The 21,134-nt window shown below is 44.9% G+C and overlaps 1 protein-coding gene across 1 annotated transcript in view; it reads left to right on the top strand.

Annotated features, from left to right (window-relative positions):
• Window positions 1–690: 690 nt before the first annotated feature.
• The window catches only part of GABRR1 (gamma-aminobutyric acid type A receptor subunit rho1), a 287,943-nt gene continuing 267,499 nt past the window's right edge, over window positions 691–21,134 (top strand). The window contains exon 1 of the mRNA XM_073673166.1: window positions 691–812. Coding sequence (XP_073529267.1) covers window positions 691–812 — 122 coding nt within the window. The remainder of the gene's footprint in view (window positions 813–21,134) is intronic.

Raw genomic sequence — 21,134 nt, 5'->3', positions numbered from 1 at the left:
TCCCAGTTTGTGTAACTTGCTCTACATGCTTTAATACAATGTGTGACTATACTGAATATGTCCCATTTTAATTGTAGAATTTTAATAAAAATACAAAATTCTATATTACTAGAAAAAAAAGGATATTTATTTAATTCTACCATACTATGATATCATGAACAGTTTTTACCCATGTCTATTTGACAAATGTATTACAGAAATACGATGTTGTACAATGTTTGCCTGAGATTTGGCTCTTCATATCCATGCCACTTTAATCAGGAGTCAGCTCCATTGACATGCAGCACGTAGGAAATTTGGACAAGAATCTCTGTGGACATCAATCATTATAACTGATTTCTGGAGGTTATTATCAGAGTACTGCTCACTTCTACAAATGAGCTCTTCTCCCCAACTTCCATTGTAACAATTTCTACATTGCCCTAAGCAAGAAGCATAAAAGCGATTCTGAAAGAGAAGTGAATTCTCCACAGCCTGAAAATCCCAGCCATCTGACGTAGACGGATTTATAGGTTTAGTGGAAATTGCTTTCCCCTGCATCCAGATTAAATACTGAGTGGCGTTTCCTTTCTGTATGGGTAAACATCCTTCTAATAATGAGATGACCCACCAATGTCTTCAAGAAAAAACAAAATTTCGTCTTAGTGCTTACTCTGGGGACTATTTTTGGGCTGTAGTCTTGGAGTTATCATGCTGACTACCAGCTATCTTGGAATCTGCACTCTATTTGTATTTTGGGCATTGAGTGTGTTTGCTGAAAGCAGATTTCATTTACAGACGAGGGTCATACCTGAGTTATATAAGCAAGGCAGGTGAGTAACAATGCACTTTCTTACTGTGATAGTTACTAATACTGTATTATGACTGATAGGTTGTTCAGCCAAGATACATCCATTAAAATAATGATATTGATTAATTGATACATTCCTATTCATTTTGCTTTGGAAAACACTATCTATCCAATTCTGTATATGCCAATCCTGATTTTATGCATCATCTTGTCTAAACACATTTTAGGATTTGACGTGCAGAATTTCAAGCCATTGTCGTGATATTGATCATACCTTCATCATCTTCAAAAGAGACTGATAGAAAAGTCAATTTATAACATTGTGTTTAATTCTATACAGTAGAGGTAGAGCTTGTTTTTTTGGGTGAATGTTTATGCGCTTTAAGGGGTTAATGCAAGCATGGCTTCATTGTGTAAACATAATAAATGCTTTAAAGCTTACCCACAATGCCTGCATCTCTGACACCGATGTACAATCGTGGGAGGTATTTCAAGTCTTAGATTCATTAGATCGCTCGCAGTGCCGCACGAAACTTCATTGCAAAGCAAGACACTTTTGTTGCACGTTACGCATTGCAAGATGACTATTGTCAGCTGTCAGCTCAGATTATTGTAGTCTAGCTTTCATTTATTGCTGGAAATTCAGAGAAGTTTGGTTCTCCCACCTCAGCACAGTAGAAAAACTGCAGACAGTTATGGCTTTCAATCTAAAATAAGCTAGGGGCACATGGAGCTCTCCAATATTTATGCTATTAGTAGTCAGAATGCTGTACTTAAAGGGGTGATCCGGTACCTAAAATGTCCTTCTAAATATCTATTTTTAAATCCTAACCACTTTTGTAATTAGCTTTATTATACAATACCCTACACTTCTCCCTATATAGCTAATCCCTAGCTGTTTTTTTCTTTACTTCACTTCCTGTGACATTTCATTTGAGAGTATGGCAAAAAATGGAAGCTGGCACGTTTAGGCGGGCTACGCTGCGGGAATGAAGAGGCTTGGGATTCCAAGACGGTTTTTATTAATACCAACGCATTTCTGCTCCGGACCTTTCTGCTTTTGGTTTTTATACTGTGAGAAAGGCGCCGGTCCGGCTCAGAAACGCTTTGGTATTAATAAGAACCATCTTGGAATCCCAAGCCTCTTCATTCCCACAGCTCAGCCCAGCCCACCTAAACGTGCCAGCTTCCATTTTCTGCCATTACCTCTGGAAGAACCATTTCCTCCAACCACGGGGCAGCAGCAGCAACTTTTGATGCATTTATAGGTGTTGTGCCTGCACACAGCACCTTTAGGTGAGTGCTACCATTGATTACACCTATCCCTTGCCAGACGGTATTGCTCTATTTTGTGTGCCGTTTTGTCCCTCTCCAGAGCTTCTTCATTTGAGAGTAGTCTCAAATAGAATGACACAGGAGGCTGGGGCTGCACTCACTTCCCCGCAGCGTCTATTACTCCTCTTGGGGCAGGACGTCATCAATGGGCAGTGCTGCAGTTACTTACAACAGTTTCTTTCAACACTGCTCTATGAATATGCCCTGGTTCCATGGCACAGACAGAAGCTGTGTAAAAGGTGAGTAAAATGCTGACAATATGCTTCTTTCCCCAATGCCACAGGTTTTAAGTGTAAAACAAGGCATCATCAGGGGGCAGAGATAGAAGCAGTGTGAGTGACACCCTCACTGCCCCACAGCTTCTATTACCAACCTCAAACAAAAGGTCTTCAGGGAGTGATGATAGAACCAAAGTATGAAATAACACCACCCCTCCCCCCAGTGATATCTCATTTGAGGGTGGTGATAGAATCTGTGGGGCAGCGCTGGTGTCACTATCAATCTGTCAATCTGCACATGCACCACCTAAAGTAATGACTGTACCTGCATGATAGCTTGAGCAGGAGAGATAAGAGTGACCTGTTAGTCACTGACACTAGGCAGGCAGCTGGCCAGAAAAATGGAGAGAGGCCATGAAGCTATAAATACAGTGTCAAATGTAGTGCCAACCCCGCTGCACTTGCTGTTCATTTGCATAAAAATTTGCTGATGGATTTCTCAAAAAAGTATACAAATATTTCTAAAGCAAAGGTATAGATTTAATCAACATTATTGCGACTTTACATAGATGATATTAGTTTGGGGTGTAAAAACCTGCTGACAGGTTCCCTTACAAGAGGACCTTTTACCAGTTTGAGCATTTTTAACTAGCCAAATTGTGGAATAGTGACTGCATAGCTGAATAAAACCTAGTTTTTATTCTTAAATTTCTTCTCTCAATTGTGGAGATATTGACTTGTAAAGTTTAGGTTACAATGTATGTTAAATTCAAGGGAGCGTTACCAGAGATTTCTTACTGGGCATGTGTACTTCTTTTCCTGCATAACATTGCCCAATCATAAGCAGACACCAACATACCCATGAAAAAATTGCGCACCCCCCCCCACAATAGATTAGAGCAGGTTTCTCGGTGAGAGGCATGTAATGGCAAAGAGTCTGCTCTCCTCACTGGTCTCTCTGCTGTGTAAGATGACAAAGTGCTGGGAGAAGAGCAGAGATGGGTGTGATTACTAATACATCTTCAACTTTCATCTCATGGCAGTCAGTGTGGCGGAAGAGGAGAACAGCAGAACTGAGCTTTGACTCATTATAAATACAACTGCAGCTCTCATCTCCCAGTGCTTTCAGCTCAGCTGTATCTCCCCTCCCCCACATGGACTGCTGTGAGATGAAAGCAGAAAGATGTACATAATTATACTCATTTCTACTCCACTCTGGATATCTTGTAATCACACACAGTTCTGCAGTGAGGCGAGCAGATTGTCTTTTTCCACAGTATGTTGCTCCCTGCTTATGATTGTTCAACTTCATGTAGTGTAAAAAGTACACGCCCCAGTAAAAAATCACTTGGACTTATCATAAATTATAACCTAAACTTTGCAAGATAATATCTCTGCAACAGAGAGCGGAAGTTAAAAAAACACACAAAAAATCGTTTTTTTCAGCTGTGCAGCCATTATTCTATGATGTGGCTAATTTAACATGCTCAAACTGGTGAAAGGTCCTCTTTAAAGACCCCTAATACAGGAGACCAGTGTTGCTGAAACATGCGCTGATGGTCTTTGCTCCACCATACCATCCTGTCCATCTTTACCAGCATTAATATGCTACAAGGTATTGTTGGCTTCTAGATGGACGTCTATGTAACTCCTTGGGATTATGCAAATTCTGTGTATTATATATCATACGATTTAATATGTGTTGTGCCTCTGTAGTGTTCCTTGGTATACCTTTCTAATGTACCATTTTGTCTCTCTCTTCATACCTTAGATTTCTTATTTAATCAATCCCATTAGCTTATCTTGGACAGAACTATCAGCAAGCCATCATATAATTCATGATTTATGGTGGATGCAGTATTTACTATGACTGGTACTGGCATTGGGGGAATGTCTTTTGTCTCTTCATTAGTGGATCTTTTATGTGGACGATTATATTATCTGAGCCCTCCCCGTATTTTCACTCATGTTATTTTTTTATTTATTATTACTTATAAATTATGCAAACACATACAGTACAGACCAAAAGTTTGGACACACCTTCTCATTTAAAGAATTTTCTGTATTTTCATGACTTTGAAAATTGTACATTCACACTGAAGGCATCAAAACTATGAATTAACACATGTGGAATTATATACTTAACAAAAAAAGTGTGAAACAACTGAAAATATGTCTTATATAGTGTTGAGCCACCCCCGTAGTGTTCGAGTTCGGTTCGGTTCGTCGAACACCCGTGTGTTCGCCGAACTGTTCGTCGAACTGTTCGTCGAACACCTTCGAACGCCGTTAAAACCAATGGCAGGCAAACAAAAACATATAGAAACACATAGAAAACACCTTCAAAGGTGTCCAAAAGCTGACAAACTGCTCAGAAGACACAACTAACACATGGAAAAGTGACAAGTATTATTATTATTATTATTTATTATTATAGCGCCATTTATTCCATGGCGCTTTACATGTGAAAAAGGGGGTATAATACAAGAACAATTTCAATAATCTTGAACACAATGTGACAGCGACTGGTACAGGCGGAGCGAGGACCCTGCCCGCGAGGGCTCACAATCTACGAGGGATGGGTGAGGATACAGTAGGTGAGGGTACAGCTGGTCGTGCAGCGGTATGGTGGAGCGGTGGTTACTGCAGGTTGTAGGCTTGTCGGAAGAGGTGGGTCTTCAGGTTCCTTTTGAAGGTTTCCACGGTAGGCGAGAGTCTGATACGTTGGGGTAGAGAGTTCCAGAGTAGGGCGGAAGCACGGGAGAAATCTTGTATACGGTTGTGGGAGGAGGAGATAAGAGGGGAGTAGAGCAGGAGATCTTGTGAGGATCGGAGGTTGCGTGCAGGTATGTAACGGGAGACTAGGTCGGAGATATATGGAGGAGACAGGTTGTGAATGGCTTTGGATGTCATGGTTAGGGTTTTGAACTGGAGTCTCTGAGCAATGGGGAGCCAGTGAAGAGATTGACAGAGAGGAGAGGCCGGGGAATAGCGGGGGGACAGGTTGATTAGTCGAGCAGCAGAGTTTATGATAGATTGGAGGGGTGCGAGAGTGTTAGAGGGGAGGCCACAGAGCAGGAGGTTGCAGTAGTCAAGGCGGGAGATGATGAGGGCGTGCACTAGTGTTTTTGCAGATTCATGGTTTAGGAATGTGCGGATCCGGGAGATATTTTTAAGTTGGAGTCGGCAGGAAGTGGAAAGGGCTTGGATATGTGGTTTGAAGGAGAGTTCCGAGTCCAGGGTTACCCCGAGGCAGCGAGCTTGAGGGACTGGGGAGAGTGGGCAGCCATTGACTATGATGGATAGGTCAGTTGGGAGGGTTGAATGAGATGGCGGAAAGATGATGAATTCTGTTTTGTCCATGTTAAGTTTTAGAAATCTAGCAGAGAAGAAGGACATATAGTCATGCGAAAAGAAAAGAGGTGGAGGAGTAAAAGGAGGGGGAGATACAGATATAGGCATGTCATGCCCTTCTAAAATCCAAAAAGTGAGAAGCCGACACGGCCAGTCCGTTCCTGCCCGTGCCACCTCTGTGTCGCCGGGTTTGTGCCAGAGCCGCGGTGGACCCTATCCCAATACTGGTGCCTGTCCGCCGGTGGGTCGAGGCCCCCCACGGTGGGGGGGGGAGTAACATCTGCAGAAGAAAGACCATCTTCCAGCCAAACTAAGATGTCGACTTCTTTTCGTGGACAATGTGATATGATCCCATTCTTACGGACACGCCCATCGCTACAAATTCTAAATGAGGCACAAAAACAGCAGGTGCTTCAACGGATATCAAGTGCTCCTTCAAGTGGGCTCTCCATCACCTCAATTTCAACATCACAAATACTCCAGTCCTCAGAGGTGTCACCCCAATCGCACTTGCTTCCTCACAGCTCCCAAGTCTCCAGCTGCCCGTCTGAGTATGGGGTAGCACAGATGGTTGAGTCTGCACAGCTGTTTACTCATACTATAGCCTGGGAAACGGAGGTCTGCTCCAGAGCTTCTGTTAATCCAGATGAGGAAATGATCTGATCTGATGCCCAGAATCTTTATAAGTCGGATCCAGGACCAGATGAAGAAGGTTCTGAGCATAATGTAGACCCTTGTTCCCAAACTGTAACTCCTGTTGGTGGAGACAATGAGGAAGACGATGATGAGACTCAAATACCTGATTGGAGCGACAACTTGACTTTTCGGTCAGGGCAGGAAGAGGTTGGCTCTGAGGACGACGGGTGTGATAACACACAGGGTGATGATGACGAGGTTGGAGATCCCACTTACTGTCAACCCACAGTCAGCCTGTCGATGAGGTCAGCAGAGGAGGTGGAGGAGGATGTGACTAGCCCTGGGGATGGGGATGACTCGGTACCCGGGCATTTGCCTGGCCTTGGGGATGTCGCGGTGGTCGGCTCCCTGGCCTGTACCCTGGGGTCTCTCTTTAAAAGGGTGGATAATTGTTAATTTTATAAGAGTTCATGACGCCACCTGTGGTATCTGGTGACAAGCACCAGCGCTGCAGCAGTCCACTGAGGCTGGTGATAAGGCAGCTCGATGGTATAGCTCCCCACAGGTGGACCTAGGTCTCAGGGCAGCATATGCAGGGGGAATGCAGGACAGGCAAGACCCAGCTGGGTCAGAGCAAGAACGGGAACGGACACGGTAGTCACTTCAGTACCTTTTACTGGTGGAAATTCAGGCACATCCCGGAGCACTGTAGGGTGAAGGGTGCATATCAGGATCCTCCCCAATGAGCGGGTGTAGGGCCTCCTGTTTCTTGCCTCTGCGTAGTAAGTTTCTGACCTGCCTGGAGCTAGGCCTAACTATGTCTCTGTCCTGCGCTGGCTGACCTTGTGGTAGGGCCTTCTCTTGGAGTTCACACTCCCAGTATGCGGGGCCTAAGCGTCTCCTGGCTCTGTTACATATCAGCACCTTAGCGATCCTGGGAATTGTAGTTCTCCAGGGATTCCGGTTATGCCTTACTGGGTCATAGAGATACCGGTAAGCTCGGATCCTGTGTCCGGTAAATGCTTCGGGGTGAGCTGGTTAAGCTCCTCTGCCCCTTATGTACTAACTCGCCACTCGCCTTCGACCTACTCGGGCCCTCACTAGGCTATACACACTAACGGCAGCTTGCCGCGCTTCACTGATCTTACGGCACCGGCACACCTTAAGCTCTATCTGGGCTCCCTGAATCTAGCAAGCAGGAGCCTCGTGCTCCACTGCTGAACTATTAACTGCGTTCTCTAGACTAGACTGAGCTCCACTGCAGACTGACCTCTCTTAGGCTTCTCTACTGCAGGAACTCTTCAGAGGAACTGAACTGCCTAGCTCCACCTTCCCTATTTATATCCCTAACGGGCTCCCTCTGCTGGTCTGAGGTGGAAGGTGGAGATGTGTGAATGTTTATGGGGGCCTCTTGTGGAGGATTCCATCAATGCACTCTTCTAGGATCTGTGATACCAAGCGCAGCGGGGCATCACAGATGCTATTGACGACGAGGTTAGGTTGCGCCTTCCTGAACAGAGACGGAGTACTGGAAGCACGTCAACAACTGCATCCTCAACCACAACTCTGCCTCTGACCACAAGTCGAAGTGGCTCTTCAGGTCACATGGGCTCTAAGCCTTGCATAGCCTGGGCATTTATTCAGATCGATAAGGATGACCCAACTCGTGTTATCTGTAATATTTGTCAGCAAAAGCTAAGTAGAGGCCAAAAAATCCATAGTTTGAGTACTTCATGCATGTACCGTTACATGGATATGAAGCATAAGTTGCAGTGGGAAGCTCACTGTGCTACAATGCGGCCTAGCCGGCTGGGCCAACCACCGTCTGCCCCATCTTGTGCATCCGCAGCCTCTTCATCCTCTGTGACTGGGGGGACAGCAGTCACACATGTTTTTGGACGCAGACCTGCCACCTCTTTACCCGCAACAGCCAGTGTGATTGGCAGGTCGTCAGTTCATTGGGAAGTGGAAACACCTGCTAGTGTTGAGCTCTCTCCGACATCGAGAGCACCACCTTTGGATCAAGGCAACCTAACATGTCCGCCTGCATCTTCCTCACAGACCGGCAGTTTGCCGGGGACACCCTACTCAACACCGTCTATGCACAACAGCCAGCCCTCGGTCCCTCAGATGTGGAAAAGTAAAAGACCATTTCCTCCTAGCCATGAGAAAGCTAAGAGGTTGAATTTCACCATCTGCAAGCTGTTGGCTACAGAAATGCTGCCTTTCCACCTGGAGGACACAGAGGATTTTCAAGACCTTATGTCCGTCACAGTGCCCCAGTACCAGATGCCCAGTCGGCACTACTTCTCAAAGAAAGGTGTGCCTGCGCTCCACTAGCATGTCGCACACAACATCACCGCTTCTTTGAGAAACTCTGTGTGTGACAGGGTGCACTTCACCACAGACACTTGGACGAGAAGGCATGGACAGGGGCGTTACATGTCGCTGACTGGGCACTGGGTAACTATGGTGACAGCAGGACAAGGGGCTGCTGTCCAAGTCTTACCGTCCCCACGAGTTGTGCGTCAATCCTCTTTATCTCGAAGTTCCTCCACTGCTTCTGCCTCCTCAACCTCCTCTCGGTCCTCCACCTGCACCCAAAGCCTGTCTGGTAATGCCACCTGCTTTCTAACTGCGCAGAAGGAATCCTGCACACCTCCTTACTATGCTGGCAGCAGGGCTCAACGGCATCAGTGTTTACTTTGAAATGTCTGGGAAATGTGAGTCACACAGCTGAGGAGTTGTGGTCAGCTCTGGAGACCCAGTTTCATGAAAGGTTGTCTCCACTGGACCTGCAACCAGGGAAGGCCATGTGCGACAATGCTGCAAACCTGGGTGCGGCACTTCGCCGGGGCAATGTCACACACGTGCCTTGTATGGCTCATGTGTTGAACCTGGTTGTCCAGCAATTTTTAGCCCACTATCCCGGACTAGATGGCCTTCTGCAGAGGGCACGGTCGCTGTGTGCTCACTTCCACCGTTCGCATCCCGCAGTTCAACGACTTACATCTCTACAGAAGTCGTTGGGCCTGCCAGTTCACCGGCTGAAATGCGATGTGCCGACACGGTGGAATTCAACTCTGCACATGTTGCAGCGACTGTGGCAGCACCGACAAGCCCTGGTGCAATACGTTCTGACGTATAGCCTGGGCCAACGAGATCCAGAGGTGGGGCAAATCACGCTGCAGGAGTGGTCTCAGATCAGGGACCTTTGAAGTTGACGCGCCCCCTGGGCCATGGGGTACCCTGAGCCGGGCCGGTAGACGCTGGGGGTTGTAGTCACTGTGGCGGTGACCCAGTCCGTGACCCAGGGCGGTCAATCCAAGGGTAATTTGTATATATGGATTTTATAATGTCTGACTACGCCACCTGTGGAGTGCGACCAAAGGGGCCGTCGCTGCGGAACAGTCCTCTGAAGCTGGTGGTTTTGCAGCAACGGTATTATTACTCACCACAGGAAGAGTGTAGCTTCAGGGCAGTGTGGGTGGATGATGGTGGTTGTAGTTCAGGGAGTCAGTAATGAACACAGAGTCCGTGTGATGCCGTCTCAAGATATTACTCACAGTTGTTGTAGTCCAGATTACAGGTACCAGAGCAATCTCCCCCGTCGTGCTGTACATACTCAGTGAGGGGCTCAGTCCACCCCCAGATAGCTCCGGAGTACTTAGCAGGACCCACTTCTGTGTGTCCTTTCTCTGGCCTTCTCCCTGCACCTCACACCCAGTGACACTTCTATCCGGTATCCTCGGGCCTTGGCGGGTGACGTGTGTTCCGTCCCCTGGGTCCTATGTGGCTACCTTCTTTAGTGAGACTGGTGTGGACTTTGGCCTGCAGTACATGAAATGCAGCAGCCTCCGGTTTCTAGTTGAGCCTTGCTGTTTCTCCGCTAGTTGAGGGACCGGTTCCCCTTACCTGGCCTGACCCCTCTACCTCCTGGTAGCAGCGGGTGTACGGGTGGCCTTCTGCACGGCCCGTAGCCGTAGGGTCCCTTCGGTTCCTGGAGCCTTCCAGCTCCCACTGCTCTCTTCTCTCCTTCAGTCCTGGGCCTCCCAGGCTAGGCCCGCCTCCGGAGCAGAGCTCATGCCTAGTCTCTGCTCCTGTCACTTTTCCTCCTCTGTCTGGCTTGCTCTTTCTAAGATGGCTTCCTATTTATACTCTCCTTGTCATGTGCTCCCCTAAGCTGCTCCCCTAAGCACCCACTACATAGGACCCTCAAACCAGCTAGGGACCTGGGACTGTGCTCTCCCTTAGGAGCAATCTCGCCCTACCCCCACTGCGGGTATGTGTTGGATGCAGGAGTCAGGGTCCCGAGCCATACGCCTTCCTTACCTGAGGGTGAGATACCACACCTCTGGGTGAGATGCAGTAACTCTGTGGCGACTGAACCCTCAGGGGCGCCACACACCCTTCTGCACAGTTTTGAAATGGCGACGAAGATGTTTAGTGCTGACGACGATGCCATTATTAGCATGACTATTCCGGTGATTTACATGCTGGAGCACACATTAAACAGAATTCAGAGTCAGGTGGTGGGACAAGAGGAGGTGGAGGAAGTAGAGGAGGAGTCGTATGCGGAAGGGATAACATCTCCAAGGTCCAGACGGTTGGCAGCACCAAGGCGGCAGGCATGGGAGGGTGGGGGAGAGGGATTAACCAGGGCGCATGGTAGCAGCCAAACTGTTGAGGAAGGTGCAGGAGCCGAGGAAGAAGTGGAGGACGAACTGGCGATGGGCATGGAAGACTCATCAGATGAGGGAGACCTTGATCACATTTCTGTTGTGCGAGGTTGGAGGGAGAGGGCAGAGGAAGGAAGCATGATTCTTACCTCGCTACCAACACAACAAGGACTTGGTACTTCTGGATGCGCAAGACACATGAGTGCCTTCTTGCTGCACTACCTGCAACATGACCCCCGGATTGTCAGAATTCGAAGTAATCCCGACTACTGGGTTGCCACACTCTTAGATCCCCGGTACAAAAGTATATTTGCCGAAATAATTCCTGCCATAAAAAGGTATTGACGAATGCAGGAGTATCTGCAGACGCTGTTGCAGAATCTTACATGTGCTTTTCCACAAAACACCAGTGGTGCACGTAGTGAATCTCACAGTTCTAACTTGCCAACGGTGGGACTGTCGAGTCTTCATCACTCAAACAGTAACAGTAACACAGTATCTGCTGGTAACAGCAATTTTGTGGAATCGTTTCACCACTTTTTTAGACCATCCTTTGCAAGGCCACAGGAGACAAGAAGTCTGACACATAGTCAATGCCTAGAGAGGATGGTACAGGAGAATCTCCAAGTGAACATCGAAGCCATGACTGTGTCACTGGACCCTTGCTCATTTTGGTATTCCAATCTGGAATAATCGCCGGAGCTCGCCACTCACGCCTTGGTGATCTTGTCATGCCATGCAGCCAGCGTTCTCTCTGAACGTGTGTTCAGCGCTGCTGGTGGTGTGCTGACAGATAAGCGCACGCGGCTGTCCACTGTGAATGTAGACAGACTCACGTTCATAAAGATGAACAAATCATGGATTCGCAAGGACTTTTCTACCCCTGTGTCATCCTTGGGAGACTAAAAGCTTGGGGATTTGGTAAAATCACCTCACCGACCGTTTTAAGCAACAGTGGGGCAATTGATGCCACTTAACCCTAGAACGCATGACCATAAAAATCTACACTTTCACATACCTGGGGCCCTTTAGGCCCGTGTGCAAATAACATGGAATAACTCAAACTCAAATGACAAACAACTATATACATGAAGAATACCTAGAGTTTCAAAATTCTAACTAAAGTAATCTTGCAGAAAATAGAAAACAATTAACTGGGCGGGCCTGCAAGGCCACAGGTATGCGTTCTAGGGTTAAGTGGTGTCTGTGCCACAATTTTGGGAGTCCCCTTGCTGTGTCTTACGTGACGTTGGCATCGTCAATTCCAGGTGGGTTGGGTCGCACCCCCCCCTTTTAACTGTAAGAAACTACATACACTATGGCTTGGGGTAACACAGATGGTTGAGTCTGAAGAGCTGTTTACTCAGAGGTCTGCTCCAAATCTTCAGTGTCTGCTAGTCAGCGTAGAATTTTTAACTGCATCTAGCCTAGGCAATACTTTGGGCGTAGTAGCCCAGCTGCGAAGCAAGCTGCACCGCCTGTGTATCTAATAAGAATTTTTAAATGAATCTAGCCTAGGCAGACTGTGGGGACCCCCAACCAAACCCAGACGCTCAGCCCCCCTACCGCCCCCCTTTCATGGACAATACAATAATGTAACTCTTACAACTGGATGGGTGAGGATCGGTCACAGCTTTATTAACTCTTTATACTCATTCCATTAGAAAGGCATTTTATTTCTAAAATAATTCAGCTTTTTGCAGCATGCCCTGGTTCCCCACTCCGGCAAGTTGGCCAACAAGTGTAACTCTCCAACATGTCCTTTCTATTTCCAGGCCACGGAGGATCCAGCGTACTCGTATGCAGGACTCTGACCCCCACCCATCACTCTTAACGCTTGTTCCACTCCGTCCTGGAGTCCTGACAGGAATATGTCCAGTCCAATATCTATTAAGTGAACACCGTCGGGCCGTATGAGGCCTGCTTTATCTCCTTCCAGTTGTCGGTGTCGTATCACTACACCGCCTCTGTCTCTTCTAAATTTTGCCATCCAAATATTTATTACCCGCCTTGTCCATTCGATGGCCGTGATGTCTCGCGCACCTTGCCATACCGCTATCGGCACAATCTCTGACCATACTATAGCTAATTTTGTGAAAAATTCTCTGAAGCGCTCAGTGTCTAGTTTCATTATTGCCATTAGTTATGCGCTCTTGTGATGACCTAGCTTGTTTCCCCCGGCCTGTATAACTAAGATGACCGGACCTCTTGCCTCTCTCCCTACCTTGATTACCTCCATTAGTACCTGTGGCCATAGCAGGCCTCTAATACCTCTCCAGTTGAAATATGTGTTATGAAACTCTAATTTCCTCCCGCCTGGGCGGACTTTCGCCCTTTTTTGTGCCCAATATATATACGAGTGGCCTATCACTCACACTGTTGGCTTAGCGTCACCTGTAAAAGAAACAAACCACGTTAGGATAACAAGTCCGGTCTTATGTATCTCGCCAAACACGTGGATCGCCATCTCCCTATCCTCTGAACTTCCGTTTCTGACAGTCCTGCTCTTGCTGCTTCTGTGGCCGCACCTATGCGGAATGAGTGTGTCCCGTAATCTTTGGGGTGGTTCCCTGCCGATGTTATGCATTTATTAAATATAGCTTGGAACAGGTATCTTGATAATGGCGTTCCATCAATGTGTGATAGGAAGAAATTACTTTGTGATCTGATGGTTAGATATGTTTTTACTATTGTTACCCGACTCAGTGTACCGTTTGTGGGTTGTAGAAGTACCCAAGTACCCCTGCCCGCTGGAACCGTTTTCGATTGGTGTATGCGTAGACGTATTGCATTATTGGCTATGACTACGTCCTGGTGTAATAAGCCTCCACTGGTGGTAATTTTGGATTGAGGGACTAATTCGCTTATACATAGCGCCCCGAAGAAGGTGATCACAAATGCAGTAGACATTAGTGTTGCTTCAAATTGTGAGTGTCATGTTAATGGTGTTAGGGATATGATGTGAGAAATCAGTTTTAGTGACACGGGACGGGACGTCTACATTCCTGACTTGGCTAACCCCTTTTCCACCCTTTTATGGATTGTCTGATGATGAATCTTTGTCACATCTCCCCAATTCAGTAGTTGGAAGTGAAATGCTACTCCGGTCAGACACCGCTGCGCTGACGCTCCTGATATGCCCCTCATCATTAGCTGGTGGAGAAATTCTATGGTGACTTGTGATCTGGCTTGTTCACATTGGTCAACCCGTCTGCCTGCTACTAGTCATGTCCACTCTTCCCATGCCTTACCGTATGCTTGCCACGTTGACTGGGCAACTGACGCTCTGATTAATGGCATCAACTATTCGCCACTAGATCCCATAGGGAGGGTGGTCAACTGTTGCCCGATGGGTGGGCGTTGTGGAAGAGCTCTGTTAAAATCTGCCAATTGAATTGTTATAAAGCGTTAGCAGCAGCTTTATACCCCTCAGCATAGTGGCTAGCGCGGACCCATACATTGTGTTTTAGGCACAGGAATGCTAGCCTGCGTAGTAGGCCTAGCATTGGGAGAGACGATGATTCCATCTTATTAATGCAGTGCGCTAGGCTGGTGTTTTGTGTTATGAAGCGTATATTTTTGTTAGCCAGGCGCGCGCCCCATATTTCTATTGCTACCACTATTGGGAAAAATTATTTTCAGGGCTAGATGCAGCTAAAAATTATTATTAATTTCAAAGCTGGTGGAGCTTGGTATAGATGGCCTAATACAATAAGTCCCACACACTGCTAGAAGCCCAAATATTTTTTCAGAGCTAGATGCAGATAAAAATTATTTTTAATTTGCAACCTGATGGAGGTCAGTATAGATGAACTAATAGACCCAGTCCCACACACTGCTAGAAGCCCAAATATTTTTTCAGAGCTAGATGCAGAAAAAAATTATATTCAATTTGCAGCCTGATGGAGGTCAGTATAGATGGACTAATAGAACAAGTCCCACTCACTGCTAGAAGCCCAAATATTTTTTCAGAGCTAGATGCAGAAAAAAATGATATTCAATTTGCAACCTGATGGAGGTCAGTATAGATGGACTAATAGACCAAATCCCACACACTGCTAGAAGCCCAAATACTTTTTCAGAGCTAGATGCAGATAAAAATTATTTTTAATTTGCAACCTGATGGAGATCAGTATAGATGGACTAATAGACCAAGTCCCACACACTGCTAGAAGCCCAAATATTTTTTCAGAGCTAGATGCAGATAAAAATTATTTTTAATTTGCAACCTGATGGAGGTCAGTGTAGATGGACTAATAGACCAAGTCCCACACACTGCTAGAAGCCCAAATATTTTTTCAGAAGTAGATGCAGAAAAAAATTATATTCAATTTGCAACCTGATGGAGGTCAGTATAGATGGACTAATAGAACAAGTCCCACACACTGCTAGAAGCCCAAATTTTTTTTCTGAGGTAGATGCAGAAAAAAATGATATTAAGTTTGCAACCTGATGGAGGTCAGTATAGATGGACTAATAGAACAAGTCCCACACACAGCTAGAAGCCCAAATATTTTTTCAGAGCTAGATGCAGATAAAAATTATTTTTAATTTGCAACCTGATGGAGATCAGTATATATGGACTAATAGACCAAGTCCCACACACTGCTAGAAACCCAAACATTTTTTCAGAAGTAGATGCAGAAAAAAATGATATTCAATTTGCAACCTGATGGAGGTCAGTATAGATGGACTAATAGAACAAGTCCCACACACTGCTAGAAGCCCAAATATTTTTTCAGAGCTAGATGCAGAATAAAATTATATTGAATTTGCAACCTGGTGTAGGTTAGTATAGATGGACTAATAGAACAAGTCCCACACACTGTTAGAAGCCCAAATATTTTTTCAGAGCTAGATGCAGAAAAAAATGATATTCAATTTGCAACCTGATGGAGGTCAGTATAGATGGACTAATAGACCAAGTCCCACACACTGCTAGAAGCCCAAATGCTTTTTCAGAGCTAGATGCAGATAAAAATTATTTTTAATTTGCAACCTGATGGAGATCAGTATAGATGGACTAATAGACCAAGTCCCACACACTGCTAGAAGCCCAAATATTTTTTCAGAGCTAGATGAAGATAAAAATTATTTTTAATTTGCAACCTGATGGAGGTCAGTGTAGATGGACTAATAGACCAAGTCCCACACACTGCTAGAAGCCCAAATGTTTTTTCAGAAGTAGATGCAGAAAAAGATTATATTCAATTTGCAACCTGATGGAGGTCAGTATAGATGGACTAATAGAACAAGTCCCACACACTGCTAGAAGCCCAAAATTTTTTTCTGAGGTAGATGCAGAAAAAAATGATATTCAGTTTGCAACCTGATGGAGGTCAGTATAGATGGACTAATAGAACAAGTCCCACACACAGCTAGAAGCCCAAATATTTTTTCAGAGCTAGATGCAGATAAAAATTATTTTTAATTTGCAACCTGATGGAGATCAGTATAGATGGACTAATAGACCAAGTCCCACACACTGCTAGAAGCCCAAACATTTTTTCAGAAGTAGATGCAGAAAAAAATTATATTCAATTTGCAACCTGATGGAGGTCAGTATAGATGGACTAATAGAACAAGTCCCACACACTGCTAGAAGGCCAAATATTTTTTCAGAGGTAGATGCAGATAAAAATTATTTTTAATTTGCAACCTGATAGAGATCAGTATAGATGGACTAATAGACCAAGTCCCACACACTGCTAGAAGCCCAAACATTTTTTCAGAAGTAGATGCAGAAAAAAATTATATTCAATTTGCAACCTGATGGAGGTCAGTATAGATGGACTAATAGAACAAGTCCCACACACTGCTAGAAGGCCAAATATTTTTTCAGAGGTAGATGCAGATAAAAATTATTTTTAATTTGCAGCCTGATGGAGGTCAGTATAGATGGACTAATAGAGAAAGTCCCACACACTGCTAGAAGGCCAAATATTTTTTCAGAGCTAGATGCAGACAAAAAATTAATTTTAATTTGCAACCTGATGGAGGTCAGTATAGATGGACTAATAGAGGAAGTCCCACACACTGCTAGAAGGCCAAATATTTTTTCAGAGCTAGATGCAGATATAAATTATTTTTAATTTGCAACCTGATGGAGATCAGTATAGATGGACTAATAGAGAAAGTCCCACACACTGCTAGAAGGCCAAATATTTTTTCAGAGCTAGATGCAGAAAAAAATTATATTCAGTTTGCAACCTGATGGAGGTCAGTATAGATGGACTAATAGAACAAGTCCCACACACAGCTAGAAGCCCAAATATTTTTTCAGAGCTAGATGCAGATAAAAATTATTTTTAATTTGCAACCTGATGGAGATCAGTATAGATGGACTAATAGACCAAGTCCCACACACTGCTAGAAGCCCAAACATTTTTTCAGAAGTAGATGCAGAAAAAAATGATATTCAATTTGCAACCTGATGGAGGTCAGTATAGATGGACTAGTAGAACAAGTCCCACACACTGCTAGAAGGCCAAATATTTTTTCAGAGGTAGATGCAGATAAAAATTATTTTTAATTTGCAGCCTGATGGAGGTCAGTATAGATGGACTAATAGAGAAAGTCCCACACACTGCTAGAAGGCCAAATATTTTTTCAGAGCTAGATGCAGAAAAAAATTATATTCAGTTTGCAACCTGATGGAGGTCAGTATAGATGGACTAATAGAACAAGTCCCACACACAGCTAGAAGGCCAAATATTTTTTCAGAGGTAGATGCAGATAAAAATTATTTTTAATTTGCAGCCTGATGGAGGTCAGTATAGATGGACTAATAGAGAAAGTCCCACACACTGCTAGAAGGCCAAATATTTTTTCAGAGCTAGATGCAGACAAAAAATTATTTTGAATTTGCAACGTGATGGAGGTCAGTATATATGGACTAATAGAACAAGTCCCACACACTGCTAGAAGGCCAAATATTTTTTCAGAGCTAGATGCAGAAAAAAATTATATTCAGTTTGCAACCTGATGGAGGTCAGTATAGATGGACTAATAGACCAAGTCCCACACACTACTAGAAGCCCAAATATTTTTTCAGAGCTAGATGCAGAAAAAAATTATATTCAATTTGCAACCTGATGGAGGTCAGTATAGATGGACTAATAGAATGATGCTATGCCCAAAAGATTTTACTTCACTAGGTGCAGTAAAAAAATTGGTATTCTATACACAGGTGGTATGTCTTGCAACACAGATAGGCTACTCCACTGACTAACACACTCTGCAATAGGCCAAAAAGGATTAGCTTTGCTAGATTCAGCCAAATGCTGTGAAAAAAACTTGCACAGCACTGGCACAGACCTGCCTGGCAAAAACTGATAGGAACTGATGTAACCTAGTCCTGAAAAGGACTGCAATTACAATTAGTCTTTACTCCCACAATCTATCTATTTAAGAGCACAGACCTGCCTGATAAAAGTCGCAGGAAATGCTGTAACCTAGTCCTTAAAAGAACTGCAATCACAACTATTCCCTACTCCCAAGCTATCTGTAGATTTGTGCGAAAATTGGCTTGAAATTAACAAGGTATAGCGCACACAGCAACAGCGGTGCCGTCTAACACGCAGCTGCAGCAGTGAGAAAATGGTGGCGACAGGGAAAATGGCTGGGTCTTATAGGGCAAGGACATGTGACATACACTGCCAATGACACATGCCCTTGCTTGTGTGAAAAAAAGCACTTCGCTCCGTGTGTGCGCTGCTGATAGGCTGACAGATTGCACCTCCCCACTGTAAATGCGGGAAAGAGAAAAAAAAATGGAGTTCTTCATTATTCCTGCAGAGATCCATCCCCTGCCCCTCCCCCCACCCGATGTACACTCAAACTGCGTATTAACATTAATTTTCATCATTACTGAGAAAAAATCCAGTTATGATTTTGGTGCACGAACAGTTATCGAACATAACCTCGAACAGCCGAATTTTTCTCAAATCGTTCGTGTTCGCCGAACGGCTCGAACACCGCCCAAAACAGCTCGAATTTGAGATTGGCGAACAGTTCGAGTAGAACAACGCTCATCTCTAGTCTTATATTCTAGTTTCTTCAAAGTAGCCACCTTTTGCTTTGAAGACTGCTTTGCACACTCTTGGCATTCTCTTGACGAGCTTCAAGAGGTAGTCACCGGAAATGGTTTTCACTTCATAGGTGTGCCCTGTCAGGTTTAATAAGTGGGATTTCTTGCCTTATAAATGGGGTTGGGACCATCAGTTGTGTTGTGCAGAAGTCAGGTGGATACACAGCTGATAGTCCTACTGAATAGACTGTTAGAATTGGTATTATGGCAAGAAAAAAGCAGCTAAGTAAAGAAAAATGAGTGGCCATCATTACTTTAAGAAATGAAGGTCAGTCAGTCCGAAAAATTAGGCAAACTTTGAATGTGTCCCCAAGTGCAGTTGCAAAAACCATCAAGCGCTACAAAGAAACTGTCTCACATGAGGACCCCCCCAGGAAAGGAAGACCAAGAGTCACCTCTGCTTCTGAGGATAAGTTTATCCGAGATACCAGCCTCAGAAATCGCAGGTTAACAGCAGCTCAGATTAGAGACTACGTCAATGCCACACAGAGTTCTAGCAGCAGACACATCTCTACAACAACTGTTAAGAGGAGACTTTGTGCAGCAGGCCTTCATGGTAAAATAGCTGCTAAGAAACCACTGCTAAGGACAGGCAACAAGCAGAAGAGACTTGTTTGGGATAAAGAACACAAGAAATGGACATTAGACCAGTGGAAATCTGTGCTTTGGTCTGATGAGTCCAAATTTGAGATCTTTGGTTCCAACCACCGTGTCTTTGTGCGACGCAGAAAAGGTGAACGGATGGACTCTACATGCCAGGTTCCCACCATGAAGCATGGAGGAGGAGGTGTGATGGTGTGGGGGTGCTGTGCTGGTGACACTGTTGGGGATTTATTCAAAATTGAAGGCATACTGAACCAGCATGGCTACCACAGCATCTTGCAGCGGCATGCTATTCCATCTGGTTTGCGTTTAGTTGGACCATCATTTATTTTTCAACAGGACAATGACCCCAAACACACCTCCAGGCTATGTAAGGACTATTTGACCAAGAAGGAGAGTGATGGGGTTCTACGCCAGATGACCTGGCCTCCACAGTCACCAGACCAGAACCCAATCGAGATGGTTTGGGGTGAGCTGGACCGCAGACTGAAGGCTAAAGGGCCATCAAGTGCTAAGCATCTCTGGGAACTCCTTCAAGATTGTTGGAAGACCATTTCCGGTGACTACCTCTTGAAGTTCATCAAGAGAATGTCAAGAGTGTGCAAAGCAGTCATCAAAGCAAAAGGTAGCTACTTTGAAGAATCTAGAATATAAGACATATTTTCAGTTGTTTCACACTTTTTTGTTAAGTATATAATTCCACATGTGTTTACTCATAGTTTTGATGCCTTCAGTGTGAATGTACAATTTTCAAAGTCATGAAAATACAGAAAAATCTTTAAATGAGAACGTGTGTCCAAACTTTTGGTCTGTTCTGTATATATTATATTTATTTATTATATTGTTCTATATCTCTTTTTTTTTGTCATTTTAGACTGATCTATGACATATATTATTAGGCTATATGGTTATGGGTTAAGAGTAGTGTTGAGCGAGCACTAAAATGCTCGGGTGCTCGAAGCTCGGGCCAAGCTCACCGTGATACTCGGGTGCTCGACCGAGCAACGAGCCTAATGTTAGTCTATGGGAGACCCGAGCATTTTTGTGGCGGCACCCCCGGCAGTCTGTAGAAAGCCTAAAAAGTTCCCAAAACGATAGTGACAGTGCTCAAAAGACATGGGGACAGCATGGGCATCGCCCCAGGAAGCATTTCTGACCCCCAGGTCACTGCTGTCAACAACGTGGTCAGATGTATTAAGCCACTTTTACGGGCTCACAATAAAACGTTCATAAACTAAACTGAAACGGTTTTCCTGTGAAATATGTTAAGGAACTTTCTTTCCAGGGTAAAGACTTGTGTATAAGGTAAAATAAATAACCAAAAGCAAAAATACTCCTCCACACCTTGGGCTATGTTCACAAGTAGCATTTTTTATGCATTTTTGCACTTTTGTATTGCTTTCAACCGTGACAAATGCATTCACCGGGAA

This window comes from Phyllobates terribilis, unplaced genomic scaffold, assembly GCF_046119375.1.
Source record: "Phyllobates terribilis strain yellow unplaced genomic scaffold, ASM4611937v1 Scaffold_3__8_contigs__length_932513732, whole genome shotgun sequence".
Classification (NCBI taxonomy): Eukaryota; Metazoa; Chordata; class Amphibia; order Anura; family Dendrobatidae; genus Phyllobates; species Phyllobates terribilis.
This window is presented reverse-complemented; position numbering and strand designations above follow the sequence as displayed.